Source organism: Scyliorhinus torazame, chromosome 1, assembly GCF_047496885.1.
Source record: "Scyliorhinus torazame isolate Kashiwa2021f chromosome 1, sScyTor2.1, whole genome shotgun sequence".
NCBI classification, from domain to species: Eukaryota; Metazoa; Chordata; class Chondrichthyes; order Carcharhiniformes; family Scyliorhinidae; genus Scyliorhinus; species Scyliorhinus torazame.
This window is the reverse complement of record NC_092707.1, coordinates 55,357,249-55,378,923: the sequence shown is the minus strand read 5'-3', so window position 1 is coordinate 55,378,923 and position 21,675 is coordinate 55,357,249. Positions and strand designations below refer to the sequence as shown.

General features: G+C 47.2%; 2 protein-coding genes across 3 annotated transcripts in view; one reads left to right on the top strand and one right to left on the bottom strand.

The window, feature by feature from the left end:
• LOC140407902 (protein phosphatase PTC7 homolog) overlaps positions 1-6,719 on the bottom strand; it is a 56,700-nt gene extending 49,981 nt beyond the window's left edge. The window contains exon 1 of the mRNA XM_072495111.1: positions 6,192-6,719. Coding sequence (XP_072351212.1) covers positions 6,192-6,393 — 202 coding nt within the window. The 5' untranslated portion in view covers positions 6,394-6,719. The remainder of the gene's footprint in view (positions 1-6,191) is intronic.
• A 143-nt stretch (positions 6,720-6,862) lies between these two features.
• tctn1 (tectonic family member 1) overlaps positions 6,863-21,675 on the top strand; it is an 87,275-nt gene continuing 72,462 nt past the window's right edge. The window contains exons 1-2 of one of the 2 annotated variants that reach the window (XM_072495101.1): positions 6,863-7,308; positions 10,538-10,658. In XM_072495101.1, coding sequence (XP_072351202.1) covers positions 7,059-7,308; positions 10,538-10,658 — 371 coding nt within the window. In that variant the 5' untranslated portion in view covers positions 6,863-7,058. Of the gene's footprint in view, positions 7,309-10,537; positions 10,659-11,674; positions 11,694-21,675 lie in introns of those variants that run through there. The other variant, XM_072495103.1, reaches the window with a different exon arrangement.

The following is a 21,675-nucleotide window of genomic DNA, read 5'->3' as shown; positions in this document are numbered from 1 at the left end:
GGGCAGAAACGGCCCTCTTTAAGAAGGGGGCGAAGTTCGGGATGTTGTACCCAGCCCGTCTGTGGGTCACACATGAGGAACAGGACTTCTACTTTGAAACGCTGGATGATGTATGGACTTTTATCAAAGAAAAAAGACTGGAGGTGAACTAAAAGACACTGAAGCCTTGGAGAGTACTGTGGTGGCGATTTGTTGTGTTGGGTTGGAGAAGTCGTGTTATTTGCAATAAGGGGCTGATTTGATGGCTTAAGTTAACTTAGTCTTACAGGGAGATGGTTGGGGGGTGGTGGTTTCTGGGGCTGTTTTTTCTTCTGCTTCTGTGGTTGTTTTTGCAGTTTTTTCTGATGTGTGTTTACTGGGGAATGTGATGCTTTGAAAATGTTTGTTTAAGCAGGGGGGGGGTGCAAAGAGGGGAGAGAACAATGGGGAGATAGACTGCTTGGTGCCATGGGCGTGCGTTATCAGGTCAGCTGACTCACGGAAGCAGTGGGTGGCGAGGTGTTAAGCTGGAGTTTGATGGGGGGGGGGGGGGTTGGGTTTCTAGTGCTGTTGCTGGGGGGTGTGGGGGGGAAAGAGAGTGAGAGGGGGAGCTGCTTTGTTGACAGGGGATGAAGAACTGTTACTAGGGGACAAAGGGGAGGAGAGCTTGCCTAAAAAGGGTGGTGGCTAGTCGGCGGGGGGGGGGGGGGGGGCCTGATTGCATGGAATGTTAGAGGGTTGAATGATGGGCCAGTCAAGAGGGCTTGCGTGTTTGCGCATTTGAGGGGGCTGAAGGCAGACAAGGCAATGCGACAAGAGACACACCTAAAGGTTATACACCAGACTAGATTGAAAAAGGGGTGGGTTGGCCAAGTATTCCACTCAGGGCTGGACTCAGAAGACCAGGGGGGTAACAATCTTGATCAATAATCGAGTGGCATTCAAGGCAGGGGGAATCGTGTCAGACAAGGGGGGTAGGTACATAATGGTGAGTGGGAAGCTGGAGGGGGTGCGGGTGGTACTCGTGAACATATATGCTCCGAATTGGGACGATGTGGAATTTATGAGGCGGGTGCTAGGCAAGATCCAGAGTCACATAACCTGATTATGGGAGGTGATTTTAACACAGTCATTGATCTGGAATTGAAGAATTGGACCGCTCAAAATCCAAGACAGGGAGGGTGCCAGCAAAGGAATTGAAGAGGTTCATGGAACAGATGGGGGGGGGGGAACGACCCATGTAAGTTTGCACAGCCAAGTGCGAAGGAGTTTTCTTTTTTCTCCCATGTCCACAAGGTATACTCTCGCATTGACTTTTTTGTTTTGAGCAGGGCGTTAATACCAGGGGGGGGGTGGATACTGAGTACTCGGTAATCGCAGTGATGGATCATACACCACACTGGGTGGATCTACGGGTGTGTGGAGGGAGGACGACACCCGCTGTGGAGGCTGGATATGGGGTTGCTAGCGGACGAAGCGATCTGTGGGCAGGTGAACAAGTCCATCCAGAACTGGAAACAAATGATACGGGGAGGTTTCTGCAGCGAAGGTTTGGGACGCATTGAAGGCAGTGGTCAGAGGGGAATTAATCTCGATAGGGGCCCCACAGAGAAAAGGTGGAACGAGCCGAGAGGGATAAGTTAGTTGAGGAGATACTCCAGGTGGACTGGAGATACTCGGAGGCCCCGGACGCGGGGCTACTGAGGGAGCGGCGGAGGTTACAGGCAGAGTTTGGGCTGTTGACTACAGGGAAAGCTTGGAACATTTGAGGAAGGCAAGGGGGGGGCGATTTAGGAGTACGGGGAAAAGGCAAGCAGAATGTTAGCGCACCAGCTCAGAAAAAGGGAGGCGGCCAGGGAGATAGGGAGAGTAAAGAGTAGAGGTGGGAATACGGTCCTGGACCCAGTGGGGGTGAATGAGGTGTTTAAGGACTTTTACAGCAAATTACATGAGTCGGAACCCCCGGCGGGGGTGGAGGGGGATGAGGCAGTTTGGGGATCAGCTGAGGTTCCCGAGGGTTGAGGAGGACCTAGTGGAAGGGCTAGGAGCCCCAATTGAGATTGAGAAAATAATGGAGGGACTGGAAGGCATGCAGTCGGCAAGGCCTCGGGGCCGGACGGCTACCCGGTGGAATTCTATGAGAAGTTTTCAGAGATATTGAGCCCACTGCTGGTGAGGACATTTAATGAAGCACGAAAGAAGGCAGTCCTCCCCCCAACAATGTCGCAGGCCTCGATTTCACTGATCCTGAAACGGGAGAAGGATCCGGAGCAATGCGGGTCATACAGACCAATTTCACTGCTGAATGTGGACGCCAAACGGCTGGCTAAGATACTGACCACAAGGTTGTGTCCCGGGAGTGATAGGGGAAGACCAGACGGGATTCGTAAAGGGCAGCCAACTCAAGGACAATGATCGAAAGCTTTTAAATGTTATGATGCCCTCGGAATGGAGGTAGCGATGGATGCAGAGAAAGCTTTTGATCGGGTGGAGTGGGATTACCTGTGGGAGGCGCTGGGCAGGTTTGGGTTTGGTGAGGGTTTCATTGACTGGGTGCGGTTGCTCTATCAGGCACCAGTAGCGAGTGTGCGTACGAACCGGCTGAGGTTGGGTTATTTTAAACTACACCGAGGGTCGAGGCAAGGGTGCCCCCTTTCCCCACTACTGTTTGCTCTGGTCATAGAGCCATTGGCCATGGCGTTAAGAGCCTCTAGGAACTGGAAAGGGCGGGGGGGGGGGGGGGGGGGAAGAGCACCGGGTCTCACTTTACACAGATGACCTGTTCTTGTACATTTCAGATCCGTTGGATGGGATGGGGGAAGTTATGCGAATCCTGGGGGAATTTGGCAATTTTTCGGGGTGTGATCCAGGCAAGAGGGCAGGAAGAGAGACTGGGAGAGCTGCCACTTAAAATGGTAGGGAAGAGCTTTCGGTATTTGGGAATCCAGGTGGCCCGGGAGTGCACAATTTAAACCTATCCCGGTTGGTAGAACAAATGGAAGGGGACTTTAAGAGATGGGACATGCTCCCGCTATCACTGGCGGAGAGGGTACAGACCGTGAAAATTAAGGTACTCCCAGATTTCTGTTCATCTTTCAGTGCCTCCAAATCTTCATCCCAAAGGCCTTTTTCAAGCGGGTGAATAAGGTTATTTTGGACTTTGTGTGGGCGGGTAAAACCCCGCGAGTGAAGAAAATATTGCTGGAGCGCAGTCCAGGGGGGGGGGGGGGTCATTTGGCACTGCCGAACTTCTACAACTACTACTGGGTGGCTAATATAGCCATGATTAGGAAATGGGTAGTGGGGGAGGGGTCGGTGTGGGAGCAGAAGGCGGCGGCGGCATGTTAAGACACAAGTTTGGGAGCACCGATAACAACACCTCTTCCGTTCTCGCCGGCCCGATACTCCACAAGTCCAGTGGTGGTGGCGGCTCTGAGAATCTGGGGGCAGTGGAGGAGGTATAAGGAAGTGGAGGGAGCATCGGTTTGGACCCCGATTTATAATAATCATCGGTTTGTACCGGGTAGGCTGGACGGTGGGGTCCAGAGATAGCAAAGGGCAGGAATCAGGAGGATGGGGGATCTATTTATTCCCCAGCTTGAAAGCCTTGGAGGATAAATTTGAATTGCCAGCAGGGAATGGGTTTAGGTATTGCAGGTGCAAGACTTCTTGAGAAAGCAGGTTCCGACCTTTCCGCTACTGCAGGATGGAGTAGTTTCCAGTACCTGGGTGAGAGAGAGGAAGGTATCAGATATTTACCAGGAGCTTTCGGAGGCGGAAGAAACTCCGGTGGAGGAGCTTAAGGGCAAGTGGGAGGACGAGCTAGGAGGAGAGATAGAGGTGGATCTGTGGGTGGATGCCCGAAGCAAGGTTAATACATCCTCATCATGTACCAAACTTAGCCTAATACAATTTAAGGTAGTCCACCAGGCACACATGACAGTGGCTCGGATGAGCAAGTTTTTCGGGGTAGAGGACAAGTGTGCGAGGCGCGCAGGAAGCCCAGCAAATCATGTCCACATGTTTTGGGCATGCCTGAAGCTTAGAGAGCTTTGCTAAGGCAACGTCCACAGTACTAAAAACACAGGTGGTGCAGAGTCCAGAGGTTGCGATCTTTGGCGTGTCAGAAGAGCTGGGGGTTCAGGGGGCGAAAGAGGCTGACGTCTTGGCCTTTGCCTCCCTGGTAGCCCGGAGACGGATCTTATTAATGTGGAGGGACTCGAAGCCCCCGAGTGTGGAGACCTGGGTTAGTGACATGGCTGGGTTTCAGTCTCGAAGATAAAGTTCACCTTAAGGGAGTCAATGGGAGGGTTCACCCGGAGGTGACAGCCGTTCGTCTCGGGGAAAATTAAAATGTCAGCAGATGCAGTCTTCCAAGGGGGGGGGCAGATTGTTGTTTTATGGTTGGGATGGGGGTGGAAATGTTTAATCATACCATATTTATGTCATTGTTATTATTATAAAAACTTGCAAATACCTTTAAAGTATTTTTCAAAAAAGGAAAAGAAAATACTAAATAGGGCAACACAAGGTAAAAGAGAGGAGTTAGTAAATAATGTTAGTCTTAGAATTAAATTTTTAAAAATTAGATTGATTGTAAGTTAAGTAAAAAGTGGACCTGTTAGGAAGAGCTCGCAGAGAGTCGCCATCTTGGGTACTGTAAATACTGAACTACAGGCTCTTCAAATATCAGCATTCGTCAAAACACCCAAAACTGGGATTTATACAGTTGATCCAGTTCTGACTGGTGGCTGTAAAATCAATGACATCCTGGCAAGGCTCTGCTTGTGCCGCCCAAGTACAAATTGGGTTTTCAGGGCCGAAAGGGAGTTCTAATCAATAAAAAGTGCCCAGTCTCAAAACATTTAAACCACTTTGGAGATTAATTTTTTTTAAAAAAATCTTCATCGTCACAAGTAGGCTTACATTGCAATGAAGTTACTGTGAAAAGCCCCAAGTCGCCACATTACAGCACCTGTTCGGGTACACCAAGGGAGAATTCAGAATGTCCAAATTACCTAACAGCACATCTTTCAGGACTCGAGGGGGGAAACCGGAGCACCCGGAGGAACCCCACGCAGACAAGGGGAGAACGTGCAGACTCCAGACAGAGACCCAGCAGGGAATGGAACCTGGGACCTTGAAGCTGCGAAGCCACAGTGCTAACTACTGTGCTACCGTGCTGCCCCATACAATCATACTCCCTGCAGTGTCCATGTCTTATTTCCCATGTCTCACACTGCTCGACTCTATAGTTAAAATTTTAAACAAGCAAAACTTTATTTCTGGATATTATAATCACATCTTGGAATGGCGCCATTAAAATAGACGTGACAGTATAACGGAGACAAAAGGCAGAGGCAGTCGTTGCAACCGTGTTCTATTTGTGTAGATATTTACTGCGCACATACACATACTCTGATGTTCACCATTTATGATTTTACTAAACCAGAACGGATCGAGTCAATTAAATTGAATCACATTGTTCCGAATGAAACTTCAAAGCATGCCATCTCAATGGAGTCGCAAGTTAATTGCAACAAGCGGTCGATTTCATATTTCCGATGGGGCTCAGAAATGCGGAAGTCAATCTCCGTACACCAGTGCAAATACAGAAAGTGATTGTCTTCTTTGTTCAAAGACACGTTTGAAACTGCAGTATGTTAACAGTACTGTACCAAGTGTCAGCACCGGGGTGTTTTTCCCCCCTATTAAATTGTGGGAATTACAATTTTTTTTTTGCGATGAACGTAAACAGCATCCTCAACATAATTTTCATAGCTCGTCGGTAAAAGGTCTCAACCTGAAAAATGTGCTATTTATTCTCAGCTGGAAGCTATTTTTGGCCACAAGTGTGTTTTTTAATGATTAGGGAGAAGCGAAAAGTTTGAGAATGTCACACATCACATAAAAACATCGGAAGTGCGACTGAAAATCGAGGCCCACGACTTACCCGATCAGCACTGGCTGCGGGCTAGCATGTCGTTGACGGTATCGAAAGTAAAAACGATGGTAAATAACAAATGTGTTATAAGCGGCACTTGATAACTCGCTGAGTTTTGTTCTTCCATCGGCGGGGATGCTGAACAGGGCCTTTGGTATCTACCACAAAGCTGCGCTCGCCCCCAAGCCCATTCGTTCCCATTTACACCAACTAGTCATAGCTGCTGTTTTTGTGACTGGGAAGAAATAATAAAAAGCGAGCGGCTTACCCAAGACATCGGCGCTCCTGTGCCGAGCAATGAAACACGCGTCGTCTCCGTAACACATTCCTTTCTTTAAAATCCCTTTCCTGAAGTCCTTCCCAAAGCCGCAACTGGCTGTAACTAGACTATAATCCCGAGAATCCGTCTGAGAGAGTCCACCCAACACCGCTCTGGCCACCAGTCTTCCGTAAGACAAAATTGAGAACATCACTGCACCCCCACCCGCCGGGGGGACCCGACTGGCACCTTAGTGACAGGAGCGGCGGGCAGGGGGGGCGGGCAGGAACCTCCTCCCCTCCCACACACACACCCCAGACTCTCGCAACAGCGCTCAACGCCCGGGCTTCCCGGGCTCTTCCCTCTCGGACTTCTTTGCTCGCCGGCGGAAACAAAAACAATTCTCGTCACTCAAAGTCCCTGGTGCAGCCGGACTCGGCCGTCCCCGTCGACCGGCAACCCGCCATCTTCCTGACGTAAGACGCTACGGCACCGAGCAGGCGAACTTCTCCCAAACGTTCCAGCAACGCCCCTGTCGCCCGCCGTTCTCGTGACTGGGGCTGGGTGTCGTCATCCGCCGCTCTTACCTCACTGGGCTGTGCGTCATCGCCGTCCGGACGTCACAACCGCCGTTCTTGCCGATTAACTGACTTTACAAACGACGTGATGACGCGTGGTGACATCATGCGAATTGAAACTTAACGCCGGATTTTTATTTATCTCCCTCTTTTGTTTTAATATACGCCTCACTGATGGAGAAGCGCTGGATTTTTTAAAATTATAAATATTGGCGCAGATTGCTTATCGCGCGTGACCCCTTCCCACCACGGACAGGAAGCGGATGCTAATGGTTGTTATTAATGGTTGTCCACAGTGATGGATTCGGCCGTTTCCCTACTGATCGCTTTGGGACTCTTGCTAATCAGCGCACGGATCGAAAGTGGGGGTAACGTGCTCGCCGATGGTAACTTTCCTGGAAGCGTGAGCACTTCACGCCAGTTTAATTCCACATCTGGCAATAGCACGGGTTTTTTGGATAATTCGACATATTTAACAACGTCCTTTTCTGAAGCTCCAGACGGGGCCCTGCCCCAGGCAGGTACACTGCCAAATCTTCAAATAAACGGTAGGTTTATGTTGTTGTATTGCTCGGCTGCTTTTTCTTTTAAAGGGAAGTCAGCTGAATGGCCTGTTCCTTGCCCCTATGTTTTTAAAAACCCGCGGGGCAGCATTCGAAGTGGAACAGCATATTGCTGTGTTCCCAAAGTCAGCATTCAGAGGGAACCTTGGACACTCGACACCAGGCTCCGTATCAATAATGGTTTTTTTCCACTGATTTGGTTCAGTAAATGTTAAGGTTATGTAACATGGTGAATTCAAAAGAAATGCAAGTTGGAAATCTGAAGTAAAGGAATAAAATGCTTTTAAAAAAAAAAAAAAAGAATTTTATTCAAATTTTTACATTTTCATCAAACAGATGAAACAGATCAAACACATCAAACAGATTATTTTCTTACAGAAATAAGAAAAATCAAAGAACACATAAATAGACATCTTATAGCTATGTCACGTATTCCCCCAATATACAAGCCCCCCCCCCCATTAAATAATAAACACAGTAGTTCCCCCCCCCCCCCCCCCCCCGTTGCTGCTGCTGCTGCTGCTGCTGCTGCTGCTGTCCACCTCCTAAACCTCCGCTAGAAAGTCTAGGAATGGTTGCCACTGCCTGAAGAACCCTTGCACAGATCCTCTTAAGGCAAATTTTACCCTCTCCAATTTAATGAACCCTGCCATGTTGCTGATCCAGGCTTCCACGCTTGGGGGCCTCGCATCCTTCCACTGTAGCAGAATCCTCCGCCGGGCTACCAGGGATGCAAAGGCCAGATAACTGGCCTCTTTCGCATCCAGCACACCTGGCTCATCCAGTACCCCAAATAGTGTGAGCCCCCAACTCTGCTGAACCCGGGTGTTTACCACCTTAGACACCGTCCTCGCAATGCCCCTCCAGACCCATCCAGCGCTGGGCACGCCCAGAACATGTGGGTGTGATTTGCTGGGCTCCCCGAACACCTCACACACCTGTCCTCTACACCAAAAAAATGACTCCGCCTTGCAGAACCTTAAATTGTATCAGGCTAGGCCTGGCGCCAGAGGAGGAAGAATTTACCCTTTACCCTACCCAGGGTGTCCGCCCACATACCCTAGTCTATCTCCTCTCCCAGCTCCTCCTCCCATTTACCTTTCAGCTCTTCCACCGAGGCCTCCTCCTCCTCCTGCCTCTCCTGGTAGATCGCCGAGACCTTGCCTTCTCCAACCCACACCCCCGAGAGCACCCTATCCTAGATCCTGCATGCTGGCCGCAGCGGAAATTCCCTCGCCTGCCGTCCTACAAAAGCCCTTACCTGCACGTACCTGAAGGCATTTCCAGGGGGGAGCCCAAATTTTTCCTCCAACGCCCCAAGGCTCGCAAACGTCACATCTATAAACAGGTCCCTATTCCCTCTAATACCTGCCATGTGCCAGCTCAGGAACCCCCCCATCCATTCTCCCCGGGACAAACCGATGGTTCTCTCGGATTGGGGACCACACTGAAGCCTCTGCCTCCCCCCTGTGGCGTCTCCACTGCCCCCAAATTTTGAGGGTCCCCGCCACCACTGGACTCGTGGTGTACCTTGTCGGCGGGAGCGGCAGTGGTGCTGTCACCAGCGCCTGCCAAAATGCCTGTAAGTCATTTTTGTGTACAGTTATATGGAATCAGCTACTGTGGGAATCGTGACTGAACCAGTTAACGTATATCTTGTTTTGAAATACCTTTATCAAACTCTTCTCAGTAATTTAAAGAATCAGAGAGGGGAAAATGAGAACGAGTATGATAACTGAACCGTGGAACGGAGCATATTTCAGGCACCTCTTTGTTTGTTGTGATTGTAGTAAAGATAGAATGGAGACTGCTGTGACAACAGTACTGTTTCATTGATGCCTATACTGCATTCAGGAAAAGGAAGAAAGTGAATATAGAACTGTCTACTCTTTGTCTTCAAACATTAGAGAGCGAGGGGGAAGTACAGAAAGCACTTGCAGTACCTTTCGGAGAATCATAGAATTTACAGTGCAGAACGAGGCCATTCGGCCCATTGAGTCTGCACTGGCCCTTGGAAAGAACACCCTACCTAAGCCCACACCTCCACCCTTTCCCCGTAACCCAGTAACCCCATCCAACCTTTGTGGGCACTAAGGGCAATTTAGCATAGCCAATCCACCTAGCCTCCACGTTAGATTAGATCATAGAACATACAGTGCAGAAGGAAGCCATTCGGCCCATCGAATCTGCACCGACCCACTTAAGCCCTCACTTCCACCCTATCCCCATAACCCAATAACCCCTCCTAACCTTTTTGGTCACTAAGGTTAATTTATCATGGCCAATCCACCTAAGCTGCACATCTTTGGACTGTGGAAGGAATCCGGAGCACCCGGAGGAAACCCACACAGAAACGGGGAGAACGTGCAGACTCCGCACATTGTGACCCAAGCCGGGAATTAAACCTGGGACCATGGTGCTGCGAAGCAACTGTGCTAACCACTATGCTACTGTGCCGCCCAGCAACTGTGCTAACCAGTGTGCTGCCATGCCACCCATCAAATATTTGCTTTCATCAAAACAAAATCAATGACTGAAACGTTAATTGTTTCTCTCTCCACAGATGCTGCCCAGCCTGCTGAGTATTCCAGCATTTTCTGTTTTAATTTCAGATTTCCAACATCTGCATTATTTTGTTTTTTAATTGGTATGGATATAGATATTTGATCCAAATCAAATTAAGATGGGAAAAATGTGCCTCCCCATATGGAAACTAATTTAGGCTGAGGTTTTGAAGGGACGGATGTTTTTCCTTGACACAATTTATAGTTATGATCGGAACTATTTTGAAACTTTGACCTTCCTGGTCTATTAGTTTCTATATCGGAGTGAGCTTCATATGTGTACGTTAATATGTGTATGTTTAATTTGCCATGATAACGTATTATACGGCCCACATATTCTGCGAAAATATTAAAAATATTGTAATAGCCAGCAAAAATGGGTAGAAAAGAAAAAGAGATTTTATACATCCAATTTTTAAAAACATTCTGTTGTCATCTGTGGCTCAGTAGTGCACTTAGCCCTATCATGGGTTCAGTGCTGGAATTTGAGCATATCTTTCATTTTGGTGCATTACTGAGGGTGCTGTATTATAAGAGATGTGGTTTCTGGATAGCTCAATATTATCCATCAATCAAATCCACAGGAAGTGATTAATTGACCATTTATTTCTTTTAAATTTATGGTCTTATGTTCGCTTTTGCTCTTTCAGTTTACACTTTATGTGTCTGCAACTTACTGGTGGAACAGTGTGATGTAAATTGCTGCTGTGATACAGACTGTACAGAGTATGATTTAACTACTTTTACAACATGTGATGTTCAGATTGTCACGTAAGTTTATCTAAGAGATTGATTCATTTATTCATTGTCTAAACTTTAATTGATTGATACTGCAGCTTATTTAATTAACAAAAAAAAAAAATTAGAGTACCCAATTATTTTTTTCCAATTAAGGGACAGTTTAGTACGGCCAATCATAGAATTTACTGTGCAGAAGGAGGCCATTCGGCTCATCGAGTCTGCACCGGCTCTTGGAAAGAGCACCCTACTCAAGCCCACACCTCCACCCTATCTCCGTAGCCCATGAACCCCACTTAACCTTTTTGGACACTAAGGGCAATTTAGCATGGCCAATCCACCTAACCCGCACATCTTTGGACTGTGGGAGGAAACCAGAGTTCCCGGAGGAAAGCCACGCAGACACTGGAAGAACGCGCAGACTCTGCACAGACAGTGACCCAAACCGGTAATCGAACCTGGGACCTTGGAGCTGAGAAGCAACTGTGCTAATCACTGTGCTACCGTGCTACCCCACCTAACTTGCACATCTTTGGGTATGGGAGTGAAACCCACGTAGACAAGGGGAGAATGCGCAAACTCCACAAGGACAGTCTAAAATAACCTTTACTAGTGTCACAAATAGGCTTATATTAACACTGCAATGAAGTTACTGTAAAAATCACCTAGTCGCCACACTACGGCGCCTGTTCGAATACACTGAGGGAGAATTCAGAATATCCAATTCACCTAACAAGCACGTCTTTTGGGAGGAAACCGGAACACCCGGAGGAAACCCACGCAGACACAGGGAGAACGTGCAGACTCCACAAGACAGTGACCCAAGCCGGGAATCGAACCTGGGTGCGTGGCACTGTGATGTAATGGTGCTAACCACTGTGTTAACGTGCCACCCACATGCAGCATGTTAACTGAGATCCAGTAAATGTAGATTTTCTTGCCCACTCAAATTGTAACTAACCCTTTTCATAATTCACTGCTTTCCATAATGTGTGATTTTTGTTGTATTATTTTGCAGTTACCTTTTATGAACTGACTAAGACCAACATCCACAGTGTCTATACCTAAGTATTCACTTTCATATTTAATTATTTCCTATACCTCTCCGTACCATGTTCGTCAGAAGCTCTCTTTCTTTTTTTAAATAAATTTAGAGTACCCAATTATTTTTTTTCCAATTAAGGGGCAATTTTTAGAGTGGCCAATCTACCTAACCTGCACATAGAACATAGAACAATACAGCGCAGTACAGGCCCTTCGGCCCACGATGTTGCACCGAAACAAAAGCCATCTAACCTACACTATGCCATTATCATCCATATGTTTATCCAATAAACTTTTAAATGCCCTCAATGTTGGCTAGTTCACTACTGTAGCAGGTAGGGCATTCCACAGCCTCACTACTCTATGCGTAAAGAACCTACCTCTGTCCTACATCTATTACCCCTCAGTTTAAAGTTATGTCCCCTCGTGCCAGCCATATCCATCTGCGGGAGAAGGCTCTCACTGTCCACCCTATCCAACCCCCTGATCATTTTGTATGCCTCTATTAAGTCTCCTCTTAACCTTCTTCTCTCCAACGAAAACAACCTCAAGTCCATCAGCCTTTCCTCATAAGATTTTCCCTCCATACCAGGCAACATCCTGGTAAATCTCCTCTGCACCCGCTCCAAAGCCTCCACGTCCTTCCTATAATGCGGTGACCAGAACTGTACGCAATACTCCAAATGCGGCCGTACCAGAGTTCTGTACAGCTGCAACATGACCTCCCGACTCCGGAACTCAATCCCTCTACCAATAAAGGCCAACACTCCATAGGCCTTCTTCACAACCCTATCAACCTGGGTGGCAACTTTCAGGGATCTATGTACATGGACACCTAGATCCCTCTGCTCATCCACACTTTCAAGAACTTTACCATTAGCCAAATATTCCGCATTCCTGTTATTCCTTCCAAAGTGAATCACCTCACACTTCTCTACATTAAACTCCATTTGCCACCTCTCAGCCCAGCTCTGCAGCTTATCTATATCCCTCTGTAACCTGCTACATCCTTCCACACTATCGACAACACCACCGACTTTAGTATCGTCTGCAAATTTACTCACCCACCCTTCTGCGCCTTCCTCTAGGTCATTGATAAAAATGACAAACAGCAACGGCCCCAGAACAGATCCTTGTGGTACTCCACTTGTGACTGTACTCCATTCTGAACATTTCCCATCAACCACCACCCTCTGTCTTCTTTCAGCTAGCCAATTTCTGATCCACATCTCTAAATCACCCTCAAACCCCAGCCTCCGTATTTTTTGCAATAGCCTACCGTGGGGAACCTTATCAAACGCTTTGCTGAAATCCATATACACCACATCAACTGCTCTACCCTCGTCTACCTGTTCAGTCACCTTCTCAAAGAACTCAATAAGGTTTGTGAGGCATGACCTACCCTTCACAAAGCCATGCTGACTATCCCTGATCATATTATTCCTATCTAGATGATTATAAATCTTGTCTCTTATAATCCCCTCCAAGACTTTACCCACTACAGACGTGAGGCTCACCGGTCTATAGTTGCCGGGGTTGTCTCTGCTCCCCTTTTTGAACAAAGGGACCATATTTGCTGTCCTCCAGTCCTCTGGCACTATTCCTGTAGCCAATGATGACATAAAAATCAAAGCCAAAGGTCCAGCAATCTCTTCCCTGGCCTCCCAGAGAATCCTAGGATAAATCCCATCAGGTCCCGGGGACTTATCTATTTTCAGCCTGTCCAGAATTGCCAACACCTCTTCCCTACATACCTCAATGCCATCTATTCTATTAACCTGGGGCTCAGCATTCTCCTCCACAACATTATCTTTTTCCTGAGTGAATACTGACGAAAAATATTCATTTAGTATCTCGCCTATCTCTTCAGACTCCACACACAATTTCCCACCCCTGTCCTTGACTGGTCCTACTCTTTCCCTAGTCATTCGCTTATTCCTGACATACCTATAGAAAGCTTTTGGGTTTTCCTTGATCCTTCCTGCCAAATACTTCTCATGTCCCCTCCTTGCTCGTCTTAGCTCTCTCTTTAGATCCTTCCTCGCTACCTTGTAACTATCCATCGCCCCAACCGAAACTTCACACTTCATCTTCACATAGGCCTCCTTCTTCCTCTTAACAAGAGATTCCACTTCCTTGGTAAACCACGGTTCCCTCGCTCGACGCCTTCCTCCCTGTCTGACCGGTACATACTTATCAAGTACACGCAGTAGCTGATCCTTGAACAAGCCCCACTTATCCAGTGTGCCCAACACTTGCAGCCTACTTCTCCACCTTATCCCCCCCAAGTCACGTCGAATGGCATCATAATTGCCCTTCCCCCAGCTATACTCTTGCCCTGCGGTGTATACTTATCCCTTTCCATCATTAACGTAAACGTCACCGAATTGTGGTCACTGTCCCCAAAGTGCTCTCCTACCTCCAAATCCAACACCTGGCCTGGTTCATTACCCAAAACCAAATCCAACGTGGCCTTGCCTCTTGTTGGCCTGTCAACATATTGTTTCAGGAAACCCTCCTGCACACACTGTACAAAAAACGACCCATCTATTGTACTCGAACTATATCTTTTCCAGTCAATATTTGGAAAGTTAAAGTCTCCCATAATAACTACCCTGTTACTTTCGCTCATATCCAGAATCATCTTCGCCATCCTTTCCTCTACATCCCTAGAACTATTAGGAGGCCTATAAAAAACTCCCAACAGGGTCACCTCTCCTTTCCTGTTTCTAACTTCAGCCCATACTACCTCTGAAGAAGAGTCCCCATCTAGCATCCTCTCCGCCACCGTAATACTGCTCTTGACTAGCAGCGCCACACCTCCCCCTCTTTTGCCTCCTCCTCTGAGCTTACTAAAACACCTAAACCCCGGAACCTGCAACATCCATTCCTGTCCCTGCTCTATCCATGTCTCCGAAATGGCCACAACATCGAAGTCCCAGGTACCAACCCATGCTGCCAGTTCCCCTACCTTGTTTCGTATACTCCTGGCATTGAAGTAGACACACTTCAAACCACCTACCTGAACACTGGCCCCCTCCTGCGACGTCAAATCTGTGCTCCTGACCTCTATACTCTCATTCTCCCTTACCCTAAAACTACAATCCAGGTTCCCATGCCCCTGCTGCATTAGTTTAAACCCCCCCAAAGAGCACTAACAAATCTCCCCCCCAGGATATTTGTGCCCCTCAGGTTCAGATGTAGACCATCCTGTCTGTAGAGGTCCCACCTTCCCCAGAAAGAGCCCCAGTTATCCAGAAATCTGAATCCCTCCCGCCTGCACCATCCCTGTAGCCACGTGTTTAAATGCTCTCTCTCCCTATTCCTCATCTCATTATCACGTGGCACGGGCAACAACCCAGAGATAACAACTCTGTTTGTTCTAGTTCTGAGCTTCCATCCTAGCTCCCTGAAAGCCTGCCTGACATCCTTGTCCCCTTTCCTACCTATGTCGTTAGTGCCAATGTGGACCACGACTTGGGGCTGCTCCCTCTCCCCCCTAAGGACCCGGAAAACACGATCCGAGACATCACGTACCCTTGCACCTGGGAGGCAACATACCAAACGTGAGTCTCTCACGCTCCCACAAAATCTCCTATCTGTGCCCCTGACTATAGAGTCCCCAATTACTAATGCTCTGCTCCTCTCCCCCCTTCCCTTCTGAGCAACAGGGACAGACTCCGTGCCAGAGGCCCGTACCCCATGGCTTACCCCTGGTAAGTCCCCCCCCCCCCCCACAAGTATCCAAAGCGGTATACTTGTTTCTCAGGGGAACGACCGCAGGGGATCCCTGCACTGACTGCTTTTTCCCAGTCCCTCTTACAGTTACCCACCTATCTCCAATCTTTGGTGTAACTAATTCCCTGAAGCTGCTATCTATGACCCCTTCTGCCTCCCGAATGATCCGAAGTTCTTCCAACTCCAGCTCCAGTTCCCTAACTCGGTCTTAGAGGAGCTGGAGATGGCAGCACTTCCTGCAGGTAAAATCAGCAGGGACACTAACTGCATCCCTCACCTCAAACATCCTGCAGGAGGAACATTGCACTCCCTTCCCTGCCATTCCTCTAACTTTCTACCAAGATCTGGCTAACAACTAAATTAAATTTTTATTAAAAAATAATAATAATATAATAAAATATGGTACTTACCTCAGACCAATGGGTTTTATTATTAGGTTAGAGGAGGAGGGCGGGTGGGAGACACTACACGTGTAGTGTCTCTGGTTTCCTCTCCACCAGAATTTATTGGTGTGGGTCTTCCCAGACGTCCGCGGGTCGACTTCCTGTTCCCGCCTAAAAAACTAATTTAAAAAAAAAAAGAAAAATTCTCAGCTCCTGCTGAAATTGACTAACCAGCCAGCTCCACTCCTGCCGAAATCGACTGGCCTGCCCCTGCAAAGACAAGTGCTTTTAAAGGACAGACTTACCTCCCAGCAACCACTTCCGCAATGCTCCCGCTGAAACTGACTCACCAGCTGTTCTCACGCCGAAATCGACTGGGCTAATCGACTGGACATCTATGGGTTGTGGGGGTGAAACGCACGCAGACATGGGGAGAATGTGCAAACTCCACACGGACAGTGACCCTGGGCCAGGATTCAAACCCAGGTCCTCAGCGCCGCAGTCCCAGTGCTATCCACTGCGCCACATGCTGCCCCAAAGCTCTCCTTTTTCAAAACTTCAATCATCATTTTGCTCCCTGTCCGTCCGTGACATTGCCTAATTACACCCCTATCTCAGCTCATCTGCTGAAATCCTTACCCACGCCTTTGTTACCTCCGAACTTAACTATTCCAATGCATTCCTGGCCGTCCTCCCGCCTTCTACCCTCTTGTAAACTTGAGGTCATTCAAAACTCTGCTGCCTGTACCCCAGCTCATGGCACATCTCATTCGCCCATTACCTCTGTGTTTGCTGACCTACATTGGCTCTGATGAAACTCTGCGCTTCTCCAATTCTGACCTGTTGAACACTGCTCCATTGGCGGCTATGCCTTCAGCTACCACACCACAAGCTCTGGAGCTCACTTCCTGAACCTCTCCACCGCTCTATCTCACTTTCCTCCTTTAAGACACTCTTTAAAACCTACTTTGTCCCTCACATCTGCTTGTGCAGCTCAGTATCAAATTTTGTTTGAGATTCCTGTGAAAACTGGCTTGGTATATTTTACTACGTAAGGCGCCATATAGAATCATGATGGTGACAGCACAAAAAGAGTCACCCTGCCTGTGCTAGCCCTCTGAAGGAGCAATTCACCTATTGTTACCCCCTTGCCTTTTCCCTGTAATCCTGAACATTTTTGTTTTTCAGATAATCATCCAATTCCTTTTGAAAGCCTTTTGATACCCTGCTTGCCTTCATTGGCCGGGGCATTGAGTATAAGAATTGGCAAGTCATGTTGCAGCTGTATAGAACCTTAGTTAGGCCACACTTGGAGTATAGTGTTCAATTCTGGTCGCCACACTACCAGAAGGATGTGGAGGCTTTAGAGAGGGTGCAGAAGAGATTTATCAGAATGTTGCCTGGTATGGAGGGCATTAGCTATGAGGAGCAGTTGAATAAACTCGGTTTGTTCTCACTGGAACGACTGAGGTTGAGGGGCAACCTGATAGAGGTCTACAAAATTATGAGGGGCATAGACAGAGTGGATAGTCAGAGGCTTTTCCCCAAGGTAGAAGGGTCAATTACTAGGGGGCATAGGTTTAAGGTGAGAGGGGCAAGGTTTAGAGTAGATGTACTAGGCAAGTTTTCTTACACAGAGGGTAGTGGGTGCCTGGAACTCGCTACCGGAGGAGGTGGTGGAAGCAGGGACGATAGGGACATTTAAGGGGCATCTTGACAAATACATGAATAGGATGGGAATAGAGGGATACGGACCCAGGAAGTGTAGAAGATTGTAGTTTAGTCGGGCAGCATGGTCGGCACGGGCTTGGAGGGCCGAAGGGCCTGTTCCTGTACTGTACATTTCTTTGTTCTTTCTTTGTTCTTTGTACCACCACTTGACTCTCAGGTGGTGCATTCCAGGTGAGAACCAACGGTGGCGTGAATAAGGTTTTCCTCATGTTGCCGTTGCTCCTTTTGCCAATCACCTTGATCCTGTGCTCTCTGGTTCTCTATTCTTTCACCATTGGGGACAGTTTCTCCCTCTCTACTCTGTCCAGACCGTATGATTTTGAATATAGTACCTCAATCAAATCGCCTCTCAACTTCCTCTTCTCTGAGGAAAATAGTCCTGCCAAATGGCAGACGAACTGAATAGTTAATTTGCATCAGTCTTCACTGGGGAAGACACCAGTGGGATGCCAGAGCTCCAAGAGAACAAGGGGGCAGAGGTGAGTGCAGTGACCATTACTAAGGAGAAGGTTCTGGGGAAACTGAAAGGTCTGAAGGTAAATAAATCGCCTGGACTGGATGGACTACACCCCAAGGTTCTAAAAGAGATAGCTGAGGAAATTGTGGAAGCATTGGTGATGATCTTTCAGGAATCACTGGAGGCAGGAAGGGTCCCAGAGGGCTGGAAAGTGGCTAATGTAACACCCCTGTTTAAGAAGGGAGGGAGGCAGAAGATATGAGATTCTAGGCCGGTTAGCCTGGCTTCGGTCATTGGTAAGATTTTAGAGTCAATTATTAATGATGAGATTGCGGAGTACTTGGAAGTGCATGATAAAATAGGACTGAGTCAGCACGGCTTCTTCAAGGGGAGGTCATGTCTGACAAATCTGCTAGAGTTCTTTGAGGAAATAACAAGGAAGTTAGACAAAGGAGAACCAGTGGATGTGATTTATTTAGATTTCCAAAAGGCCTTTGACAAGGTGCCGCATAGGAGACTGTTAAATAAATTAAGAGCCCATGGTGTTCAGGGTATGGTTCTGGTATGGATAGAGGATTGGCTGACTGGCAGAAGGCAGAGAGTGGGGATAAGAGGGTCTTTTTCAGGATGGCAGCCGGTGACTAGTGGTGTACCTTGGGTCGGTGCTGGGACCACAACTTTTCACAATATACATTAATGAAGGAACTGAGGGCACTGTTGCTAAGTTTCCAGATGATACAAAGATATGTAGAGGAGCAGGTAGTATTGAGGAAGCAGGTAGGCTGCAGAAGGACTTGGACAGGCTAGGAGAGTGGGCAAAGATTTGGTAGATGGAATACAATGTGGAAAAGTGTGAGGTTATGCACTTTGGAAGGAGAAATGGAGGCATAGACTATTTTCAAAATGGGAAGATGCTTAGAAAATCAGAAACAAAAGAGACTTGGGAGTTCTTGTTCACAATTCTCTTAAGGTTAACGTGCAGGTTCAGTCGGCAGTTAGAAAAGCAAATGCAATGTTCGCATTCATGTCGAGAGGGCTAGAATACAAGACCAGGGATGTACTTCTGAGGCTGTATAAGGCTCTGGTCAGACCCCATTTGGAGTATTGAGAGCAGTTTTGGGCCCCGTATCTAAGGAAGGATGTGCCTTGGAATGGGCCCAGAAGAGATTCACAAGAATGATCCCTGGAATGACGAGCTTATCTTATGAGGAAAGGTTGAGGACTCTGGGTCTATACTCATTGGAGTTTAGAAGGATGAGGGAGGGATCTTATTGAAATATACAGGATACTGTGTGGCCTGGATAGAGTGGACGTGGAGAGGATGTTTCCATTTGTAAGAAAAACTAGAAGCAGAGGGCACAATCTCAGACTAAAGGGACGATCCTTTAAAACAGAGATGAGGAGGAATTTCTTCAGCCAGTGGGTGGTGACTCTGTGGAACTCTTTGCCGCATAAGGCTGTGGAGGCCAATTCACTGAGTGTCTGTAAGACAGAGATAGATAGGTTTTTGATCAATAAGGGGATCAGGGGTTATGGGGAGAAGGCAGTGAAATGGGGATGAGAAAAATATCAGCCATGATTGAATGGTGGATCAGACTAATTCTGCCCCCAAGTCTTATGGTCTTCTCTATTCTATCTATGTCTCTGAAGTATCTCATCCCAAAAACCAGTCTCATGAATCGTTTCTGCACTCTCACTAAAAACCTTCACAATAATGTATAAAGAAATGAGGGCAAAATTGAGAAGGCATATCTTCAGTATATAGCTGAAAAGGGAGTGAATATTCCCAATATCATAGAATCCCTACAGTGCATAGGGAGGCCACTTAGCCCATCAAATCTGCACTGAACCCTTGGAAAGAGCATCCCTATGTGTGTCATAGGAATGTCCCTTTAAGAAATGTGTGCCTTATCAAATGGCTTCAGTGATGTCATTGTGTGGGTGGAGCTGGGCTGTGGCTCTGACTTTTACTTTCACTTTGAGCTGGGGGCTGGCTGTGGCTCTGAGTTTTACTTTCAGTTTTACAGTGTTGGAAGCTGGATTCAGACAAAAAAAGGCTTCTCGTCTCTCTCTGTATGTTAAAAGGTGTTCAGATCACTTGATAATTTAAAAGTGATACCTGTTTTCTGTAAAGAATTCAAACCTACTATTTTGTTAAAAGGGTTTTTCTCGGGTAGCACGGTGGCACAGTGGTTAGCATTGCTGCCCAGGTTCGATCCCGGCTTTGGGTTACTGTCCGTGTGGAATTCGAGAGAGAGAGAACTGGAGCTGTGTGGGGGATTTATGTTTGTAGTTGATAAAAATGCTTATTGGGTGTGTTTATAAAATGTTAACTAATGTAAATAAACTTTGTTTTGTTTGAAAGTGCTTAAGGCCTTATTGAATAACACCTGAAAGGTAGGCCCTTATGCTCCTCATAACCAAAATCTATAAACAGTTGTGGATCAGATGAACTCCATGATACACTTTGGTGTTCTCTAAACCCTGGCCATAACAGTAGGCCCATGTCACACCCTATCCCAGTAACCCTACCTAACCTTTTGGACACTAAGGTGCAATTTAGCATGGCCAACTCACTTAACCTGCATATCTTTAGTTGCTTATGCCCTCCTAACTCCCTCTACCTATCCAGCTCTTTCTAGCTCAAAGACTGGTGTGGGAGAAGTGGGTTCCGGTTTGAGTGGCACTGACACCAGTACTGGTGACAGTGGGGGCTGTACCATTGGAAGGTCTACACCTGGGGTTTACTGGGATGAGTGTCCTGGCGAATTATACACCTGGAGAAGTAGGGAAGGTGGGGACCAAGCTTGGGTAGATGCCGTAAATCAAGTGGTGGATTCCAGGCAAAGACCATAATATGGGAAATGGGGGTCATAGAATAGCAGGAAGGGATAGGGAGACAAAATGTTAAGAGTACACAAATAGTCAAGACAAGATGTCACAAAGAAAACAAAAAGTCAAACCTAAAGGTTCTACATCTGAATGCATGTGGCATTCAGAACAAAGTAAATGAATTGACAACACACATTGAAGTAAATAAATATGAACTGATCGTCATTACGGAGACCTGGCTGCAGGATGTCAAAGACTGAATATTAAGGGGTATATGACAATCAAGAAGGTTATGAAGCTAGGTAGATGAGTAGCAATGTTGGTCAAGAATGAAATTGGTGCAATAGTTAAAGATGACCTTGGTTCAGGAGATCAGGGTGTAGAATCAATTTGGGTGGAGTTGAGAATAGAAGGATAAAGAAATCTCCAGTGGGAGTGATTTTCAGGTTCCCTCAGCAATAACCGGAAGGTAGGACAAAGTATGTGAGAAGAAATAGCGGGTGCTTGAGATAAAGGGATGGTAATAATCATGGGTTGTTTCAATCTACGTACAACTGGAAAAATCAGATTGGCAGTAGTAGCCTGGACGAGGCATTCTTAGAATGCTTTCGAGACAGTTTCTGAAAGCAGCGCAGAACCAACCAGAGATCAGGTTGTATTGTATTGAGTGCTGTGTAATGTGACAAGATTAATTAATTACCTCGAAGAGTAAAGGAATCCTTGGATGGCAGTGACCACAGTATGATTGAATTTTACATCCAGTTTGGAAGAGAAAAGAGTGTGTCTAAGACTAGGTATTTTAAACTTAAATAGGGTAACTATGTAGGCATGAAAGCTGACCTGGTTGAAGTGAACTGGATCACAA